Genomic DNA, 23,542 nt, shown 5'->3' on the forward strand with positions numbered 1-23,542 from the left:
GGAATCACCTTTTGAAGACAGCAATACTTCAATACATAAAAAGTATGACGAACAAAATTGGGAAGATACTAGGCAAATATGATATTAAGATGATATACAAGCCACACAGGAATTTAGTTTGTCTGCAGCCAGTCAAATGCATACTGAACGCAGCTGTAGTATGTGCTAGATAGGCAAAAGTGACTAATTTCTACCTTACTCTAAAGAACATATGTGGCACCAAGAACCAAGACAGACATTTCAACTGTAGCTAAGCATTCCTATCACAAAATTCCATTTGATAAATCAGAGATTTTAGCTGCTGTGTGCCCCAGAATCTCAAATGAAAATTCTGAGCGGCTATAGAAATTAAACACGCAAAGGACATGAATTTAGAGGACAGCTACGAAATTGGCAATTCTTGGATGTCCATTATACTTAATTACCAATATGCTGGTTAGAGCATAATCATATAGGACTAACCCTCGAATTACACAATAGCACCAGAAATTCCCATCTGATTTTCAAGCGAGAGGTATGTTCCACATTTCGAGATCCCCCTCCCCCCTCTCACCTCCTGGCATGCTGTAGCCAAGGGGTGTGCCGGGCATAGTGACTACCTTCATAGTTGATTTTAGCAGCGAGGGGAGGCCAGTTACCTCAAATCAAGTACGGGTACATCATTCGCTTTGATCAAGAATGCCGCGATGTATTAAAAACGTTAGCAACCTGTACGTAAGATACATAAAACAGCAACATGATTCAACCTGAAAGAAAGAACTGAGAAGACATGTTATTGTAAAGCGCTCAAGGAAGCATTTTCATACTGAAGAAGTAAGAGACATCAAAACTTGGTAAATGTCAGTAAAAACTAATCAACATTTTCTAACTGGCGTAGCGTGGTCCGAAATTTCATTGTCTAGTATCTGAAGTTTGTATTGGATAGATACAAAAAGACATATGAGAATAATAATCTATATTTGGGCAGCACTCTGTTTCACTTCTTTCTGTGTGAAACCTTGGCCCAAAAGTTAGAAAGGCCATTATGTACCTGTGAATATTCTATTTTGAAGTAATTTCCATTATTAAATGACTTAAATTCTGGGATAAATTGTGATCAGAGAGTACCAAGAAGTAGGTATTCCTTATCTTGAACAGTGTTTATAGCTGTCAATTACTATAGCAAGATTAGATTAGATACTGATGAACCTCAGGTTTGACTCCATTAAGGCAACTAGTTAATAGAAAGAAATTTGTGTGGCATGATGATATACCCTTAAGTCCCTATTTTCATTGTGATGGTTAATGTCATTTTTACTCAAGTGAACATTTTTCACATAGAAATAAATACAACTATTTAAGATAATGTTTCAATACTTAGGTTACTGTATTACTGGACCCTGAATTGAATAAATAAGGTTGTACTCAGACATGCACGTGTGATAAAAATTATATTTAATTTTCATGATGATGAGGGAATATTAGTGCTAATGAATTTTTGTGTTTGATATTTGAATAGTTAACACCTCTATTCTGTAGTCCAAGAAAGTGAAAGTGATGTACATTTGATGTTTCAGTCAGTGTTAACTCTGACAAATGTGATTGAGTCAGCACTTTAACTACTACTTAGTGATTTTGTTTGTGTTCTATGCTCACCGCACAAACAGCGCCCTGTGTTCCTGCAGGTAAGGGCGACGGCCTGTGAGCATGTCCCTCCCCACCCCACTAGTTGGTTCTGTCTGTATTATACGTTTCCTTCTTAACTTGTTTCTCTCTAAATGTAATAGTGTTTTAGGAAGCCTTTTGTTTGCCCTGGAATCTCAGTATGGACCTAAAAGTGTTTGGATGATAGAATTTTTTTTTCCATCCTTTCAATACGCCAAGAAATAGTAGTGTGTATCTTGTTGATCTGTGAAACTATAACAATTCAATTGTAAACGTACTCATTGAAAGAATTATTCCTTAGTCTTCCTTCTTCCTTTTTATTTTTTAAATAATAGACTTTGCATATTCTCACATTATTTAATTTCTTTTCAAACTTACTGAAAATATATCAGCATAGTCTTAGCATTCATCATGTAGTAGATAAAGTTCATATTAAACGAATTCAGTAGAAGTCCGCTATAGCAGATACGACATATAATGAGAACTCCGTTATAACGACAGTTTTTGTCTGTCCCTTCAAACTTCCTATTATTAAACTGTGTATTTTCCTTTGCTAACAGCAAGAGCCCTATCGCTGACTCATCCGATACTCTAGATCATCTTCGCTATTGTTTCCCCACTATATCCAATTGCGAGCTCTCTTGTCAACACTCAAAGGCTGTGTTGGAGTTGATTAGTAATATCCATCGACTGCTGTTTCTAAGAAAATTAGAATTGAAATAGGAGAACATGTTTCTGTAACAAATACATAAATAACGTGGTTGATAGCAGTTGTTAACTCGTTAGAAAAAAAGGCTGAAGTATACAATCGCTTAATTTTAAGGTTATATACTGAAACTAAGTAAGAATGTAATACACCTTAAAATATGGCAGAGTATATCACTGATTCAAAGGATAGTTTATATTTTCTCACGTCTAGTTACTTTTTGGAAAGGCTGTTCCCATATAAATTTGTAGCAAGGAGGTTATAATTTCTCTTTTATGTTTTCAAGATAAACATACGGTTAGGTTAGGTGATGCTGTTTGAAGAAGAAAACTGGAACGTTTGCCACAGGTGCCTCTGGAGTGATGATATAATTTTTTTCAGAATGAAATTAAACATACTTTCACACATTATTGGATTACGAAAAATAACAAACGAATAAGTCGTAGTATGAATCATCATAGTCATCATCATCGTCATTTCCTTTTATCCAGTTCCTGCCAGGTCAGGGTATTTATGACACTTCTCCATTGTCCTCTTTCCTTCCACCGTTCCTCTCCCACGATCTTGTCCCAGTCTAAGTTTTGTCTTCTTATGCTGCTCTGCACTGATTCAATCCACTTTGTTCTAGGTCTTCCTCATGCTCTCTTGCACTCGCATTTTGCCTGCAGCATCTGTTTTGGAATTCTATTCTCCTCCATCCTCTTTACATGTCCAAACCACCTTACTTTATTCTTTTCGACTCTGTCATTTAGTTTTCCTATCTTAACTTCCTAACATCATTTCTCACTCTCTTTCCTTGTCTTTCCTATCATACTTCTTCGGAATTTCATCTCGCTGACTTGAATTCTACTCTCTTGCCTGCTAGTCAAAGTCTGTCTCAGCTGCATAAGTCAGTATGGGTACATAGTACATTTTGTACATTATCTCTTTACTTTTCCTTGGTATTTCTTTTCTCCAAACAAGTTTTCTTACGCTTTGGTAGAATGCATTACCCTGCTGTACCCTCCTGCTAATCTCCATGTCCACCATAGCATTTTGCATTAATTCACTTGCTAGGTATTTAAAGCTGTCCACAATTTCCAGACTCTGACTTCGTTTTCTCAGTGCCCTTTCCTTGCCTTTCCCCTCTCGACATCACCATAGTCTCGCTTTTCTCTGTACTGATTTTCGTGCTATACTTCTCAAATTTTTTCGTTCAGTAGACCTAGTTATTGTTGCACTTCTTTGCTGTCCTTTCCCCAGATCACATCATCTGCAAATAGCAGTATCTTCATCTCCATAGGCTTCCTTTGTTTCCTTTACAATTTTGTCCATGACCATAATAACAAAAGAGGTGACAGTGCACTCCCCTGTCTTAGTCTTATTCCTAAACCATTCTGTCTTTCCAACTGGGTTCAGTACTCTGCTGACACAGTTGCCTGCACCTTCTAATGTTTCTTTTCTGAGTCTTTTTTTTTGACCATGGTTTTCCAAACCTTCTCTCTGGGTACATAATCATATGCCTTTTCTGTATCTATGAAAGTCATGACCAGATCCTTTCCATATTCCCAGTTCTTTTCCAGTGCAGTTGAGGAATCCAGGAGATAGTGGGTTTGAACCCCACTGTTGGCAGCCCTGAAGATAGTTTTCCATGGTTTCCTATTTTCACACCAGGCAAATGCTGGGACTATACCTTAATTAAGTCCACGGCCACTTCCTTCCCATTCCTAGGCCTTTCCTGTCCTATCATCGCCATAAGACCTATCTGTGTCTGTTCTTTTCCATCAGTTTTCTCATGCTAAAGATCGGGTCCACTGTAGATCTTCCACTCCTGAAGCCATATTGTTCCTCTTGTAACTCTCCTTCAATCTTTCTTCTCATTCTTATTAATATCCTTTCCAATATTTTAACTACCTGCAATATAAGTGTGATTCCTCTATAGTTACCACAAACTTTCTTGTCCCCTTTCTTAAACACTGGTTTTATTACCCCTTTTTTCCAAACTTCAGGTACACATTTGTGTTTCCACATACACTTTAGTAGTTGGTACAACCCTTGCATGCCAACAGGTCCAGTAGCCTTTATCATTTCCTCACTGATTTCATCCATCCCTGTTGCTTTTCCCATATTCATCTTTTGTACTGCTAACTCCACCTCCAGCATTGTTATATCATCCTCTGTTGTTGAGTCCTCGCACTGTATTGCTTCTGTCTCCCCTGTACAGTGGATCACATTCAGTAGCTTATCAAAATACTCCTTCCATCTTCTCTTTATGTCTTCTGGCTGTGTTAATAGTTTCCCTTCTTCCTTTTTCACTAGCTTTGTGGTAACCCTTTTTGTCCTCTTTTTCTATAAGTCCATACAGAATCCTTTTGCTGCCACTTACATCTGCTTACATTTTTTGTGAACATTCTTCTCTACTCTCCTTCTTTTCTTCTTCCTACCACCTTCTTACATCTGTTTGCTGTTGAGATACTTCCTTTTGCTTTCTTCTATTTGATCTTGGTTCCATTCTCGCCAGGCTGACTTCTTTTCATTCACCACTTTTCTCACTTCCTCTTTCCAGCACAGTGTCTCCTTTTCTTTCACTCTTGTAGATGTCCTACCACAAGCACTTTCACTGCACTAACAAATGCCTTTTTAAAATTGGCCCACTCCTCTTCTCTATTTTCCACTTCAGTAACTGAAATTTGTTGCTTCAATCTCTCCTGAAAATCTTCCTGTACATTTTTGTCTTTCAATTTCCATACTTTTAATTTGCTTTCTCTTATCTCTTTTAGATTTTCCATTTTTCCCCCACCATAATTTTTCCACCATATTTCTATGGTCCCCATCAAATGCTTCTCCTGGTAAAGTTGTCACATCCATCAACTTACTGCGATTTGTCCTTTCCACAAAAAAATAGTCAATTACTGATTTTGTAATTTTCCTGCTGTTTTTCTTTTGAAACCATGTATTCCCCACTATAAGTCCATTCCTTTCACAGAAGTCCACTGCTTTCTCTCCTTTGCAATTCTTTTTCCTATATCCACATGGTCCAATGACGTCTTCCTTTCCTTGTCTCTCGTTTCTGACCTGTGCATTGAGATCTCCCATAATAACCACTTCCACATCTGAAATTTCTCCTTCAATTTCTTCTTCCTTGTTTCCAATCTGTGGTGCATACACTTGTATGGAGTTCATCACTTCATTCTTCATCTTTAGTTTATTCTTCATTATTCTGTCAGTCGCACACTCTACCACTTCAACATACTCCTCCAATTGCTTTGAAATGATTCGTCCCAATCTGTTTATTGCCTCTTGGCCACCACTCCAGTATAATGTATGTCCTTTCCTCTATTTCTTCCTTCCTTTACCTTTCCATTTCACTTCACTCAGCCCCCTCATTTCCACCTTCTCCTTCTCCATGAAATCTACTACTTCCTCTGCCTTTCCTGTCAGGGTCATAAGATTTACTATTGCTATCTTAATGTTGGTTACTGGTCGCCCATTTCTTGCAGTTCCCCCAGTATTCCTAGAACTGCAAGTCGCTTTAATCAGGGGATGCCCTAACGTTTTCCAAGGTTGATTTCCTAGTACCATATCATATATAGGCTATTATTATGATGGGGTTGCCACTCCCAAAGGCATTTTATTCCTACTGCCAGGTGTTATTCTAGACCGCTCCACTGGAGTACAGGCGCCTTCTGTAGCCGCTCCTCTGGAGTACAGACTCTACAAGTTTCCCTCTTCTGCCACCAATGCCATACCAAAGTCCACCTTCTCCGCCACTGATGCTGTTGGGGTCTTCACTCATACCTTGGGCTTGGACCATCCATATTTGTGACCGCTGGAAAGAGGGTGTCCCAGTATTTTAAAGCCCCCAGAAACTGGCTGCCTGTTGGTCCGTGGGTTGTATCGGGTATTTTAACCAGCGCTACTGAATTGTAGGGTCCCCCTATCCACCTCCCGGGACGCGCCCTCTAGGGGTTAACAGGCTCCCCCAAGGGCCGTAGTGTGAATATCATTTGCAAAAATGTAAATTTTGAATAAACTGATTGCAGTTTCGTACCGATTTTAATGTGCATGGGGTTTGTCCTGAATTTTATGAAAAATCGGGTGTAACAACAATGCGTTATAGCGAGTAAAATTTTCGCTGTTATGAATTCTTGCTATAACGGACCTCTACTGTATAAAAGAGTTGCAAGAATAGATATCAGTGTTGGGGCAGCATTTTGTGTGTGTTGTTTCAGTTTGCAACCTTGGCTAAAAAGCAGAAAGATATTAATGATATGATGACTTCCTTGATTGCATGACATTCTGGGGTGAATTGTGCTCAATGAGGGGAGGGGAGTCAACTTGAAGTTTTTTTTTAGACCAGCAATTTAGGAAAGTAGCCCTTCACACTTTAGCTAGCCTCTTGTCAACCATTGGATATATATGGATTTAGGATCTGGAAAAGCTTCTTACACAAATTTTCCAACACTGTTCGGTTATTAAGTTTTGATATCAATTTGACAGAGAGAAATTCATCTTACAAATGTAATATCTGACTTATCACCAATTGTCAACCCCTTCAGTGTGCAATACTCAATGGTACCGAAATCGGTACCTCTCGGAAACTCCCAGACCTTTTGAACATCCTATGGAATATTGTTTCAAAAACAGCACAATACAATGTTCTTGCACTCGTCCATATTTCATACGATGTGGGTGATGTAAAACCAGTTTGTGTTTCCGAAATGATTACAATAAGCATCATTGAAAAATCTATGTGGAGTAGCTTGATCACTTGTGACTATTGGTTCTGTTTAATCTGTATTGTAATATTTATTTGTGATACTTTACGTTGCATGATTACAAAATGAAACAATACCTGGTGTACATTTTAAGGATGCGACATAAAATGTCCCATGCTGCAGCACAGCTTGTGAGCACTAACACACAAGGACAGTAGTTTGGAACATTTCTCTCAAGCCGCCGCCAACCAGGCACGAGGCAGACTATATGATTGTCCAACGTGCGCAGTTCAAACATGTGTTACTCTTATTGCCGTCTAATGAGGGTAGGAGTTAATTTCGAAAATATTTGTTTTCACGGTTGTGCCTAGTTGGCCTCGCCCAACGTGTGAACAAATGTTCAAAATGATCTGCGATTCCTCGGTTCAGGCACTTCCCTTGTAATTACATATTTAATTTCAAGAATGAATTCTATTTTATTAAATGAAGTGGGAATCCACTAAAAGCCCACAAAGGTCTCTAAAGATGGCAGACTAATGTACAAATCCCACAGCTCTTAGTTTAACTGAACGATGATGACAGAACTCTAATATACTGGTGCAGGCTTTTCCTGGCTGATGTCAACTGGCAAAGTTTGACATTTTTATGGGATAAAAGGCCATGTTCATAATTAATGTATGTCCACATTTCAACTAATCTTGAGTAGTCCTTGTCAAGACAAAATGACAAAGGTTGGTGGGCAGCCATACTTTTACAGCAGCTGTAATAGCTTAACACTGGGTATACCTAAGATGTCAGTACTGTATTCTCACACAAGTTTCAACATTGTAATTTAGTAATAAATAAATAAATAAAATTTCAATCTGTTATAACCTTACACATTAATACTTTCCAAGAGTAAATAAATATACAAATGCTGCTAATTTATCTATTTATATGTTTGTTTATTTATTTAAATAAAATTTTAAGAATATAAGGAACATTCCTTTCCTGTATTTCTCTGAAAGTATGAAAATATTATTTCTTTTTAGTATTCAGTGGTTCTGTTTACAGTTGGATTGATAAGCCAGGTAGATATATCTGGTGTGGAAGGTATAGGGATGAGGAATGCAGACTAGTGATAGCCCAATTGCACTGCTATTCTGTGTCGTGTAATGTGTCACAATTCAGTTCTTGAATGTGTACTGCATGACAGTGTCCATTGTACAAGAATTTCTATAGCTTCTGCAGTGGAAGTTGCTTTTACTCCCATTCTACCTCACTACAATATTCTTCTCTTCGTCCTACCCCGCTTGTACATAAACCTCTACTGATCTTTGAATGTTGTGGTATCGTACGGTTGTTAAGAAGAAGCTGTGTATTTGGAAGCATGTGTGTAACAACTAAGGATGCTGGTGCTTAGTTTTATTCAGATGCAGCTAGTTTGATAAAAGTTTCCCCTACCTATATTTTTCTTTTTCAGTAACACACACATTCTTACTTCATTATGGATTGGTGTGTACTATAAGTTAAATGAAATTCTGTAATGTTATTTATAGGCTTACTCCTTGTAATATACTCCAGAGAAGTTTATAATTCTGACAGTTTATAATCATTATGTTGACTGGGCTGTAGATGATCTTTAGTGATATGTACAGATGAAAATATAGTATGTAGCTTTTAATGGTCTTTTTGAAATACTGTATTATAATGTCCAGATCAAATTGTTGTAATGAGGTAAAAATGGAAAGTAGTGTATGCAGGTTTGGCATAATTTATTCAAAATATGGCCTCTGCCAAAGGACTAGGAAGATTACAATTAGCCATAAGTGTACACAGATTTAATTTGACATCCTATATTTAATGGCATTTCTCTACCTTCAGGGATGAATAATAAAATTAAAAATCTTAGTCCCAAATACCTTTTACATGCATTTTGATTTGACATATGCCGAGTAAGTGACTGTGCAGTTTGGGTCACGTAGCTATCGGCGTGCATTTGGGAGATAGCGAGTTCGAAACCTACTGCCGGCAGCCCTGAAGATGGTTTTTCGTGGTTTCCCATTTTTGCACTAGGTAAATGCTGGGGCTGTACCTTGATCAAGACCAGTCGCTGCTCATTGAGGATGGTTGCCTATTTGTACTTCCTCTTTAAACAATAATCACCACCACCACTTCCTTACTGCTCCTAAACCTTTCCTATCCCGTCATGACCATTAGACCCATCTTCTGTATCTGTGTGATGTAAAAAAAATATCCCTAACGTGATTTGCGCTTCCTTCAATAATTTTTTTTCTTTACTATACATGCTCCCTGTCTGGATCAGTGGTAGTGTCGGTCTCCAGATTTCAAGATCATGGTGTTTAAAAACCTGGCAGAGGTAGTCAGACTTCTGAAGGACAGAAGAAGGTCCATTTGATACTCCACGTCATTACGATGTTGGCATGTAAAATGATCTCTAGCATCATATTTGGTGCTTACCAGACAAAAATAATTAAAACTCAGCCATAGTTTGCTCAACAGAGATCTAGTTTACTCTGCTACCCAGTACTATAAAAGAGAAAGGCAAAATTGACATACAGGTAGGCTAAGTAGCATGGAATAAATATGCTTACACACGGTAGCTGAGGCCGTATGATGATGATGATGATGATGATGATGATTATTATATTGTACAAGATATCAGAGAAACCAGAGCTCTATTGGACAACATAGTTCAACATGGAGTTTTGAATGAGTCTTCTTTCCACCCTTCCAACATCCAGCTATCTCTACCAGGTTTGAGCCTGTGATTGTAGTATTCCGAAGCTGACACTCTTTCACTGATCCAAGGAGAGAGATCAATGGATAGGTGAGTAGTGTGAACTTAAACATTTTAGCTTGTTTGGGAGCAAACATGCACGCGCATCATTCTAGTTTATTTTACCCTCAGGGTCTAATAATGGATGAATTTGCAAACTAACAGTCTCAGAAAATTCTAAACAGGGTTTTTGAACTTTTTTTTTTTTACAAGTTGCTTTATGTTGTACAGACACAGGTAGGTCTTATGGTGGTGATGGGACAGAGAAGGGCTAGGAGTGGGAAGGAAGCAGCAGTGACCTTCTTTAAGATCAGCCCCAGCATTTGCCTGGTGTGAAAATTGGAAACTGTGCCCCTAACCACACGGCCTACTTGCTCGGTTTTAAGCATCTTCCTACAATGCTAAGGGAAAACCATAACTGTTTTCTTCTTTTACTGCTGGTCATTGCCATGTGTTCTTCAGATGGAATGGTCTTAATTGAGATTTTTATTTATTTATTTTATATTATATAAGAGACCTCCACACTATTTATGGCTATAATAATTTTTGAAGCTCCACTCAATTTCCATCTTCTTATAGTTTTGAAGCTCCCCATACCATGTTCATATTGCTGGGTGAATCCTGTTGCCTGACAGAGGTGTGTAGACTGAGCACTGCTTGGCTCTCCTACATTCACATTATATCAGGAGACCTTCTGCTGATCTTCTCTATGCAAGAGGATATTGATTTATCTCTTCTAGGTCTATTAGACAATTTGTACCCTGTATAATTTAAACTTTCTTGTGTAGCATTTTGCATTCCTGCTCTAGATAGTTGTAATTTTAGTTATATTGTATTAAAGTGATGCTGGTAATTTAAAAATGTTCCCCAGGCTAGAAGACACAGGAAATCAGATGGTATTGTCATTTATAATAGCTTGATTAAGAATAAAAAAGTTATTTGATTGCATCTTGATCACTGTGTTTTCCTGGCAGTTATTTTGATAATAGGGGAAGGTAAGTCATAATAATAATATTGACAAGAGTTGCACTTAATTTAGCTATACACGATATAAAAGTTGATAAATTTATAAGTGAAATTTACAATGATTAAACAAGGTATGTACGACAAAAAGTAAAAAAGAGAGTAATAATTCTAGACAGATGGCAACTGAAATGAGAAGATATTAGAAATACCATCGAGAAAGTATTAGAAATGCTAATGAACAAATTGAAGTTGGCATTCCTGATGAACCCATACATCGGTAGTAAAGTGGTGAGAGAAACAGAGTTTACAAGAATGAAAAAAAAATAATTGCCACATTTTAAATTTCATATTAGAGTTTTGTACTTTTGATTTATGTGTATATTTCCTAGAAATCTCACACCAATAATTTTCTTTAAATTAAGTATTTTAATATGACCATAACAAGTTTTGGAACTGTAATGTGTACACAGCAGTTTCTGGAAATACTTTAGTTATAAATTGGTGGATATTAAGGGAGAATAATAATAAGGCATTTCAAATAATTTATTCATTTTATAAAAAAAATTGAACAACCTTGTATGAAAAGGAATAAATTTGAAATTACTATTCTCTTTTACATCTAATGATATTCTGTTCATCGGATTCATTGTGTAGTTTCCCGCCATCATATTCTTCAACTGCAAATAATGACATACTGTTCATGGGCCTCGTTAGGTAGCTTTCCAATGTCTTTATTCTTCAATGCCAAATCAGCCTCATCAGGTTAGTGTTGGCTACTGAGTGTATGTTTCAATGCAGTGAAAATTGTCCAAGTGAATTGAATCATAGAAATAGTATGTTTACAGTATACAATTCAGCAGACAATGGCTTTCTTGTGGGTCAGTGAATAGGAAACAATGCAAAGTTTATTAACGGGACAGTGGACATTGATGAGAAGTTGGATTTTTGCAGTGGGTGAAGCATGCAGAACTATGGCTCATGTGAAAAATCGTCTGCTTGGATCTTCAGGTAGCTCTCTGATGTCAGATTCTTAAACATCAAATAATGGGTTCAGTTCCCATTGGTCTTCAGATGGCCATTTTTATTCTGTACTTAACAGGTGTCTGATACATACTAAAGTACATGTACTGAACACAACCCATTACATTGAAAGTTTGTTATTAAATATTCAATTAGGCCGATATGCCTGACAAAAAAGTTAAGCACGCAGAAGGAGTGGTTGAAAGTGAATGAAACTACATATACTGAAAGACCCTGTGCCTTTATTGAACTGATTACAATATGGGATCAAAGAGACAAGGCCGTTGGCAGTTACAGGTGGAATGTTAGCTCCAGGTCAGTAGGGTGCCGCACCCCTTGTTCTGGCCGCAATACATGCCCTTATGTGATTCGTAATGGTGCCATTCAGTCTTTGGATCTTCTGCTGAGGCAAGTTCGTCCACAGTTGTTGCAGCTGTCCCTTCATATCCCACAGATTGGTACTGGGATGGAGTCCCCCTCCAATGTCATGCCACACGCGTCCAATGATGGAAAGGTCCAGGAATCTTGCTGTTCACGGGAGGACCTAAACATGCTTTAGGCAGTACATAGACACATGTTGTGTGTGGACGTGCAGTATCTTGTTGGAACACTGTCCCAGGGTGCTGTGCCATAAGGGGTAGGACATGCGGACGCAGAATGTCTGTGGCGTATCGCTGTGTCGTCAGTTTGCTGAAACACTATGAGAGGTGACCTGAACACATATCCTATGGCACCCCACACCATGATCCCAGGGATTACGCTTGTATATCTTTCCACAATATGTGCACGATCTGCCCTCTGCTCTAGACATCGCCAAACCTGCACACAATGGTCATTGGAGGTTATGGAGAAGCGGGATTCATCATTGAACATGATATGATGCCAGTCGTCTTCTGCCCATGCCTCCCGGGCAAGGCACCACTCCAAATGCAGGTGTTGGTGTTCTGGTGTCAATGACAACCAATGCTTTGGGTGGTAGGATCCCAATCTGGCTGATGCGAGTCATCGAGACACTGTGCGGGATATCATAGGATGTTGTAGAGTCTCCAGTACATGTTTGTGGATGGCGGGTGCCAAAGTTATGGCATCCTGCAATGCTTGGCGCACCATATGACAGTCCTCTCTTGGGGCGGTGTTTCTTGGTTGACCCGAACCTGCACAACGTGATTGGGTGCCCTCATGTACCCAATGAGTCCAACATTGGGCCACTGTGACATCTAAATGGCCCATATGCCTGGCAGTTGCACGATATGACCAACCAGACTCTTGCAGTCCCACAATGCTGCCTCTGTCAAATGCTGTCAGTTGGTGGATAAGCTGTCTAACGCATCTGTGAGGCATCGCGGGTGTTTCATACCATACGTAGTCCTCCCTGCAAGTCTTGCTTAATTGTCAGACTCCTAGCAGTTAACTGGTAACAACTTAACAAGATGGTGCCATCACTAATACACTCTGGTGGGCGTTCTACACATTGCAGATCCTTGTAAATCTGCTCACACATTTACTTGCACATCAATGGTATGCATGTATGCTGACATGGGATAATATTGGACCACTCCTTGTGGGTGCTTAACTTTTTTTGTCAGGCAGTGTATATTCTGTTCGTCAGTTTCATTAGGTATCTCTCTGATGTCTGATATTTTAGATAATGATATAATGTTTTTCAGCCTCATTACATAGTTCTTCGATGTCTGTTTCTTCACCAGTTCCACTCCAGATTGCTGTACCAAGACATACTTACAAAACAGAAGTTTATTATTGTTCTTTCATATTGGTCATAGTGGTTCAGTAAAGGGATTGTTATATCTTCTATTTTTTTCTGGTTTTACCATCACACCTTTAGCTGTTTGTGCTGAATTTACTACCATTCAAGTTTCATCCTTCTTGCAAGACAGTCTTGCCACATCCCATTTTACAATTTGTTTACTGTGAACAGTAATAATTCTGTTTGCCGTTCTTTGTAATGGATACTCGTTTAAGAACATATTTACCTCACGTAATAAAATGATGTTCAAACAGTGACAGAAATTTTGATTTACCTAATGTATTGAAATTACAAGTTTTGGAATTGTATATTCTTCAGAGCATTATACAGTATATGCGCTGGACATAACAGGTTTCACACATCCGCTAGAACTGTGGACATAACAGAGCCTACAAACTTCCAGTATTACTTTTGGGAGCTGAGATAACAGCAATTTCGACTTAAATTATGGTTTAGACTGTGTGTCTAAAAGCACATGCTTACACCAAAATAAAAAAATAAAAAAATCATTATTGAAATATTGAGGATTTAACAGGCTCTGAAAATGGGCAACTGAAGGGCAAAAAAAAAAAAAAAAAAACCGGTCACAACTAATTAGATTTCCATACATTTCAATAAGACTTTTGAGAATTAGATTAAGATGGGCTGTATTAAGGCAATCGTTCAGTTCTTGAATTGATATTGCAACATCTGAAGCTTTCAAAATAAATAGCATGATGCAGGACCACAATCTATCTTAAAATCTTATCTGATGTGGACGATAAATAAATGACAGATTAAAAGAAAAGAAAAAGAAAGAAGAATTTTCTTGTGCTTACTCTGGTAATGAAGCTTAGCTTAGTGATCAAGTAAATTTATGTCCTTGTCCCAAGATGGTGCAACTCTATTTTAGGCACACCCGTGATGGCGGTGAGCAGCATGTGCCTTTTTAACCACATATCAGTCTTCCTGCTAGTCCTAAATTTCTGGCAGTGTCTGGAATCTGAGACCCCTGATGCTTGTAGCTAATAGTGCTAACCGTTGCACTATGAAGGTGGACAGTTTAGTGAAAATATTGTGTGAAAACAATGTTACAAAACTACATATGTGATTTTTTTTTTAATATTGGTTGTACATTCCACTAACTACTTATACAGTTTTTGGAGACACAGAGGTGTTAGAATTGTGCCCCGCAGGAGTTTTTACATGCCCATAAATATGCCGACACAAGGCCGACGTACCGTAGTTGAGTACCTTAAAATACAACCAGACTGAGCCAGGATTAGGCCTGCCAAGTTGGGCCCAGAAGGCCAGTGCTCTGTCGTCTGAGCTACTCAGCTCGGCTCTGAAATTTAAAATAGCATAAGAAATTCAACAATAACTGGTTCCTTGCATGCATATTCCTTAGCAGCCTCTATGACACACAAAACTTACTGTAAGATTTCATGTTTATTGTGATCATTTCTTCAGTCTTCACTTTAGGTTGGCAACAGTAAATTGTTACTCTTAATATAGTTGACTAAAAACTTCTACAACATTTTTGTATCTAGTTTCTTAGAAGTGGTGAATTTTGAGTATGAAGACCCCCAGGAAGGATTGTATTGATATCATATAATTATTCTGAATGATGTTACAAAGTCCTAAATCTTAGTTTATATGCATAGCTATTACCTTCTACCCAAAGCGTCATTTTTGTGGTCATAGTTTCCAGCATTAAAAGAAAAATTTTCAAGCATGCCTGATAGGATACAAACATGACATTCATGGGGAATGATATAGAATTCATTTCCCATAAGAAACTTGAAATACTTGTCCCGAATGAGTAAATTCATAATTCCAATTTAAATTGGTATGTTATTTGGAAATTAAATATTTTCCAGCTAACTCATGCTTGGTTGCCAGCATTTTATCCCAATATGCCAACCTGGTCTCATCAGTTTGTGTCTAGCACACCTACCAAGATGCGTGGCTAGTGCATATAGTGGAGGACAATGCATAGGCTACTTGGAGATAAGCCCAAAGTGGTTCATTGGGGTGGAACATTGGCAACCAAAATTAGTTAGTTGAAAAAATTTATAATTTCCAGTAATGGGCCAATTATTTTGGAATTATTCATGAGGAGTGCATGGACAATACTTTGAAGAGATTAATAACATTCTAACTTGCAAGGGGAGAGTTAGATCTTCAGGACACAGATTAGGTTTAAACTTCCACACATTTAAGGGGCCCTGAGAAAAATATACTGCACAGGCAGTACGTTGCACTTCTCAAGCTTTTTGGAGAGAAAATGGAGAGAGAAGTTTCATGAGATGAACAATTAATTTTAAAATTAAATTTGATTTTTCATTTAGATCGCATGTTTTTCTTAATATTATTTAGTATCTGACATCAGTCTTATAATGAATAATGGAGCTTTATATATAGTGTTATGGAGATTCCGTGGTGGACAGAGTAGGAGAAATCAGAAAATCAACAAAATTGCCAATTAACAATAAGAGATTAATGCTCCCAATCTTATAAATGTTACTTGAGCACTATGGCTCCATCCTCTCAGTAGTCAAGGAGACAGGTCTCCCAATTTCCTTTACCAAGTATATTAACACCTCTACAACAATAGAAAGATCATCTGTGCTCTAGGAGTTTGCGCTCTGAACCTTATACTCTTATTGCCTCCTCAAGGCAACCTTCCACATTTACAACCCAAGCATCTTTGCTCACTAAAATTTACACTTTGCAGGCCTCTCGAGGCACAACCTACATTTTACAATTCAAACAGAATTCAGTCTTAAACTCTCAGCAGTCTAACCACTTAACATAAATGATTGAATTTTACAGGAGTATTGAATACTCATTCTACCGGGTCTTTGTGGGAAGGAAAAAAACACAGGTTAAAGTTACTGGCCCAAAAATCAAAATGATGCAGAGGTGGACACTTGAACTTCTTGAAACTTATACTTAGAAATAAACCCTAGTTGGGTTTGCTGCTCGACGTTACAGATTCTAATCCTATACTACTGAGGTGACTAGATGGAGAAAATTTAAGTTACAAACAGGAAACGGTTACAAAATCATAGTCACCTCAAAGTCAGGTTGATAGGGAACTTGAGAGGGTTTTTATTATGTTTGCGGAGGACTTTGACAATTCGATCCGTGGTGTTCTGAATGTAAGGCAGGTAGGCAGTTCCCTTCACTACTTCTTTGTATGAGCTTTGCTTGGTATCCCTCTGAGATGCAGGGCTTTATGAATCTGCACATCGCTGTGAACATTACCCTTGAATGTGATTTTGAGTGTGTCCATCTCCTCCTGGATATTTGATAGCTCATAAATTCGTATCACCCTCTTAGTGAGTGTTGTGAGAATATTTAATATTTTTCTCAGATTGGTGGGTATGTCATGCTCTACTAATACGCAGTGAACGTGTTAAGTCTCGGGATCTTTTTAACATACATTACTCCAGTGAGATCTCATTTTTTTCCACGCAGCCTTTTGCCTATTTTATACCTCTTCATCCTGGATTTTGGATCTGAGGTACTTGAACCTCCCCTGAGAGCTATATGACCCTGCCACAGTGGGGTGGCTTGTGCATCTCAATGAAACAGAAAGCCGAATTGGAGGGCTACAAGTTCTAACTGTTAAAGACAAACAAACAAATAAACAAGCAAACAAACAAATATGCAGGCAGCCCAAATAGCATTAGATTATTTTGCCTCCACACAGTAACTGAAGCCATACAATTGTTACTGTTGTTGTTGATGTTAGGGATGTTAAATACAATGTTTTAATTGCAAATTAATAAAAAATATTTTTTGACAACGGGTGATTGTAATGATCTCTCTGCCTTAAAAACATCCTTTTTATATATATATGAAAAGTGATGGTCTGGCCAGGGTTACCTGCTACAGGATGAATAGACCCAATGTTGAGTGTTGGGTGACTGTAAATAACCTGACCCTCTAAAGGGGCCAGCAGTTTTGGGCAGAGGAAGAGGCGGAGTTCCTTTAGTTGAGTACTGGTCCTCCACTCGAAAAAATGCACTGATACCCAGTTGGCAGCATCTGTTCTCCAGGTTAGGGATGGCCTCATTGAAACCCGAGAAGTACGAGATGCCTTTCGGTGTGGCAAACCCATTGTAATAATAGTCTATATGAAGCATCGAAGTTGATCAGAACAAAGAACGTAGGAGTATGCAGAAGCAACACACACACACACCTCTAGTCTCCACAGGGAGGTGCGAGAAGTGGGTGGAGGTCTGCAGACTGACACAGGAGCAATCTTGATAAGGGTAACAAAGGTGGTGGTGGTGGTGGTGGTGGTGGTGGTGGTGGTGGTGGTAAGTCTATTCATATGGGTTTGAGATGTTGGATTAGATCTTCCAGTTTTTCAAATATATTTGAACTCTTAATCTATTACCGTGGAACAATTATGTTTTAAATGCTCTGGTTATTCAGTTGAATTAATTTATTGGAGAAATGTAACTAAGATTCTTAGGGTAGCTAGTTTACGTACTAATCTTAAGGAGTAACATAGATCACTTCAGAATAGTATGTACTGAGTATGGAATATATTCAATGGAACACAGTATTTCAATTTTAATTAGAATGTACCAAGCAAGTGTCGGTGTGTTTTGGAGCTGTCAGCTTACATTTGGGAGATACTGGGTTTGAACCCCACCGTCAGCAGCCCTGAAGATGTTTTCTGTTTTTCTATTTTCACACCAAGCAAATACTGGGGCTATACCTTAATTATGACCATAGCCACTTCCTTTCCACTCCTAACCCTTTCCTATCCCATATTCGCCATAAGACCCATCTATCTTGGTGAGACATAAAGTAAATTAAGAAATAAAACTAGAATGTGAAATATTCTCTATCATAGTAAGTTAGTTGCTTTCAAGTGGTCTCAGAACAATGTATGATACCAGGAAAAGGACTGTTCAACATCACAAGAATAGTCTTGCATATTTCATCAAAGGATTGTCACTGGCACTGAATTGCATAAACGTCATCTTGCCCTTACAAAACTTTGGCAGTCTTACACATAGTATCAAATCCATCATTTTTTTTTTTTTTTCAAACACACTTTTAAATTTCTGTTTAATAGCTTCCACTCTAGGACCTCTGAATGAATGATTTTTTACCTCGGTGTCATGCACTTCACTGGAGTTAAAAAGTTAGTTGATGTTTGTAATTTTTTTATGTAGAAAGTCAAAAAACTCAAATTTGCAGGTATATAAGATAATTCATAATTTAAAAATTGTCTTTAAGTAAGTCTTTGCATCAGAATTTCAGTTGATGAAGCGTCATCCTTATTATGTTCATCTGTCACTGATGTAAAATTTTCAAAATTGTTTGCATAATCTACTACTGCTTCTAACCATGTCCCCCAATGAGTGAACCTAGGTGGAAGTGCAAGATCTGGATTTTTTGCTCTGAAAGAATAAATTCTTGTTAGAACTTTCAGAAAAACACTTTTCCATTTGAAATCAATTTGTCAATAGTTTTTTACAAGTTGCTTTACAACGCACCGACACAGATCTGTCTTATGACGATGATGGGATAACAAAGGGCTAGGAGAGGGAAGGAAGTGGCAGTGATCTTAAAGTACAGCCCCAGCATTTGCCTGATGTGAAAATGGGAAGCCATGGAAGATCGTCTTCAGGGCTGCCAATATTGGGGTTCGAACCTACTATCTCCTGAATGAAAGCTCACAGCTGCACGTCCCTAAGTGCACGGCCAACTCACTTGGTTTTTGTCATTTTTAGGATACAATATATGTACCTGCTCGCATACTCTTTGTAAACCATGCACTACATAAGTTACGTAGGTATATCATGTTGGGGAAGCTTGCAGAAAGGCCATCTGCTACCTTCTTCATATACAGAACAGCATCCGTCATTAAGAGTAAAGCATTATCAAATTTCACCCCATTCGGCTATAACATCTGCAGAGATGCATTGAATAAGCGAGCCATTGCTTCAGGATTCGATGCTGATATTTCTCTACATGGTAATAGAAAACACCTCTTGAAAACTGTTTCATTATTTTGTAGCACATCTGCCATAACATTTCCCACTTTCCTACCGCTAGGTCCTGGGGATTTGTCCATGCTTACCTATATTTTTTTATTTTCACATTCCATTCAGATCTTTCGTAGCATTTCTTTCACATACAATTTCCTTACAGTTGGTTCATTAGGTGTTTCAAAATTTGTTTACTTTGTAAGAAAATTTCTAAGCTGTGGACTTTTTAATTTATATAAAAGAATATCACAAGAAGGAAAATTTTTCATAAATCTACATAATATTCAGAACTCTATGAAACTGGAATGTGTAAAGAGGAAGCTGCTTCACCTAAAAGAACTTGTCTCGAGGTAGTACCTGAAGGGGCTAGTTTATGTTTATTTCCTGCTAAATGCTGCAAGACTTGTGATCACTGTTCCACACTGACAAGTTTCCCACATTTTTGGCAGAAAAGAATTTTGCCATTACTTGTAAATATTCCACTAAAATCTGCAACATATTGCTGCAAAATGAGAAAATATACTTGACTTTCCTTTCAGCATTATATCACCAATCACAATCACTTTACATTTCACTTAATATACCAGTACAACATAAATGGTGTAGTTCAAACTTGCCAAGGGCAGTGACTGATTGAACTGAAGAATACTGTGTTGCATCGTGTGCATCACATTGCATCAGACTTCATGAGGGATTCTCCTTGTGACAAAGGAAGCCAACTCATGCGGTCAAGGTTAGTCACTCACTATGCAACAAGTTTACGAAATTCATTCGCATCGAGTTTTCATTAATATGAAAAATATACAAAATGAGTATTTAAATTTTAAAATTAGAACAAGGAAAGAATAACAATTTGTGTTTACTTCAAAGTATTTGCAATATTTATTTTACACAAAATTCAGAAATATTTATTTTTATGTGAAATAAAATTTCTTATACAGATTAGTGTTCGAATTTGGAATTTCTGTCATAGTTAGTTGTTTTGTATAAGCAAAAACAAATATTTATTTACATAAAAATATGTTCCCTAATGTTTATAAAGGGTACAGCAAGCTTGCCTCCATTAGGGGCTTATCTGGAAAGAGCTTCACCACTTCAGGATGAGGACACAAACTTACTTTCTTTTCGTATTAATTTTGAGTCATGGTAGTGTGTTGTCAGTATCTCAGAGTTTGTATTGTTATATTTTTACATGTGTAAATTAGTTTGCTTCAGTTATGTAAGAAATCTTGAGTGTGCTGAGAAGGTGAAAAATAATTTGCTTACATGATTGCTTCATTGCAGATCCAGGAGCTGGAGATAGAAAATGCCAAGCTCAAGTCCAACCTGGCGACTATGAGGATTGCAGCTGCTGATGAAAGTGGAAGTCAGGAACTTCTCAGTGAGTGTTCTATTACATATGTGTTAAGAATTGCTGTTGCTGACTCAGTATTATAATGGGGTAAAATGACAATTTTATTCCTGTTTTATACTTATTCTCGTAGTGTATTTCAATCCAATCAATCAATCAGTCAATCAATCAATCAATCAATCAATCAATCATTACTGATCTGCATTAGGGTTATTGCCCAGTTGTTTTCCTATTTTTTTCTTAAAGGATTTCAGATAAGTTGGAAATTTATCACAGATTGTACTTACTTACGTACATACTGTACTTACTTAATCTGGTCTTCATGTACCATGAGGTGTCGAGGATACAAGAGATCTCCATCTCTTGTACAGGCAACTGCCTCTCTCATAGTCTCCTCTCCTGCAATGATTCTCTGATTCCCTCCTCCGATGTCTTCCATGGTCTTCCTCGAGCTTTCCCTGCTTCAACTCTCACCTCCTTCATTAACCTGGGCACTTGGTCTCAACATCCAGTGGACGTGGCCAAACCATCCTAATTTGTATTCTTGGATGGTTTTTTTTTATAGTGTTTTTATAGTCAGTACTCTCCAGATGACGTTATTCCGGATCGTATCCTTTCTGGTTTTATTCTGTACTTTCCAGTGGTATCTCATCTCTGCCGCCTGGATTCTGCTCTTAGTGCGTTCCTTTAGTACCGGGTATTCTCAGTGATAGGTCAGTGTGGGTACAAAAGTGGATTTGTAAATGACTAACTTTGTGTCTGTAGAAATCTCCTTCTTGTTGAGGAAGTTTGTTCGAATGACATTAAACAAGGGCCCTGCTGTTTCTGTTCTCTCCGTTATTTCCTCCATCTTCCCATCTGAGCTGATCATTGATCCAAGATACTTGAACTTTGGTGACTTGCTCCAATAGTTTACCATTGACCATGATACTCCTCATTTCTACTGATAACCATGGTCTTCTTCTTGTCCACATTTACCTCCATGCCCTTTTTCTTCAACTCATCCCTCCATATGTTGATGTGCTGTACGTTTTGTTCACTGGAGGCCACAAAAATTAAGTCATCAGCGAATGCCAGGTCAGAAAGTCGTACTGGCCACACAAGATAATTTTCGACCATCAACTTAATTCTCTCATGATGCAACTTCATAATTTGGTCGAGGTACACGATGAAAAGAAGAGGACTATGACTACAGCCTTGCTGTACTCCTTGTCTTTTAGTCAACTCTGCAGACATTTCATTTCCTTTCTGCACATAATTCTGGCAGTTCATATAGAGACTTCCAATGGAACTGCAGAGTGACTTGCTGACTCCATACTCCTTTTGCGCTTTCCAGAGTTTGGACCTAAGGACTCTTGTCAAATGCCTGTTTCAGGTCAATGAAGGCAGCATGAAGGGTCTTGTCCTTCTCCAGTAATTTTACACTGACCATTTTAACAGTAAATAAGAGATCTTGCATGCTTCTGTTTGGATGGAAACCACACTGGGCTTCAAGTTTAGCCTCGACCTCCTTTCTCAATCTAGTTTCCAGGATCTTTGAGAAGACTGTTCTAGGCACTGATAACAAAGATAAGTCACGATGATTACTGCACACTCAGTTGTCTCCTTTCTTAAAGATGGGAATGATAACAGCTACTTCCCAATCCTTAGGTACCTTCTTTGTTCTCCATGCATCCACCATACTCTTGAATAGAAAGTCTGCTTTCTTTCCCAGGTTCTTAATTATTTCTGGGGCAGTTCCATCATGCCCTTGGGCGTTTCCATTCCCGAGTTGTTTAATACCCAGCTGCATTTCTTTTATCCTCAAGTCGTCTTCTCTCCGATGTAGTCCTTCTCTCCCCGATTCCTCTTTTTCCTCATTTGTCTGTGTACTGCTTTCATTCTTGTTTTTGTTTAGTAAATCACTGAAATATTCTTTCCATCTCTCCATTATTGTCTTTGTAATTTCTATCCATTCTTTGTCCAAACTCTTTCCGAGTGTGTCTTTTCAGTATTTTCACTAGGTCTTTCACCTTTCTTCTTTGTTATTTATATCTCTCATGGTTCTCATTATCCTTGGTTCTCAAGTACTTCTTCCATGTTTGCTTTTTCCTTCTCGCTTCTTCCCTGTTGTCATCATTCCACCAACTTGTTCTTTTCTTATACTCTCCCACCTTTGATGTTCCACATACTCTACTTGCTGTACCTTCTTGAACATGTTCCACTTTCCCTCCAAGTCCATCCCTTCTGATCATCTCCTCTATTATCTGACACTCCTCCACTACCTGTCTGAACTTCTCCTGTATCTCCTTGTTCTCTCTTAGCTTGTACACATTGATCTTTTCTTGTTTGCACTTCTTAGGTTGTTTCCTTCTTGTCCTTACTGTAGTTGCCATTGTTGCTATCAAGAGAAAATGATCACTTCCTATTTCGTATCCTTGGTAAACTTGACAATCTGTCACCTTCTGGAAGTGATCTCTTTTCACTAACACATAATCTATGATGGAGCATTCATCTTGGCTGGATTCCTCTCTCATGTACAGATGTATCATCTCATGTGGGAACATGGTGCTCTCTGCAACGAGGTTATTGGCAACACAGAAATCAACAATTCTCTCACCATTGTTGTTAACACA

General features: G+C 38.1%; 1 protein-coding gene across 1 annotated transcript in view; it reads left to right on the plus strand.

Moving 5' to 3' along the window:
* didum (dilute class unconventional myosin) overlaps nucleotides 1-23,542 on the plus strand; it is a 616,021-nt gene that overhangs the window by 514,813 nt on the left and 77,666 nt on the right. Inside the window, exon 22 of the mRNA XM_067147235.2 lies at nucleotides 20,861-20,957. Within this exon, the coding sequence (XP_067003336.2) occupies nucleotides 20,861-20,957 (97 nt within the window). The remainder of the gene's footprint in view (nucleotides 1-20,860; nucleotides 20,958-23,542) is intronic.

This window comes from Anabrus simplex, chromosome 5 (assembly GCF_040414725.1).
Source record: "Anabrus simplex isolate iqAnaSimp1 chromosome 5, ASM4041472v1, whole genome shotgun sequence".
Taxonomy (NCBI): domain Eukaryota; kingdom Metazoa; phylum Arthropoda; class Insecta; order Orthoptera; family Tettigoniidae; genus Anabrus; species Anabrus simplex.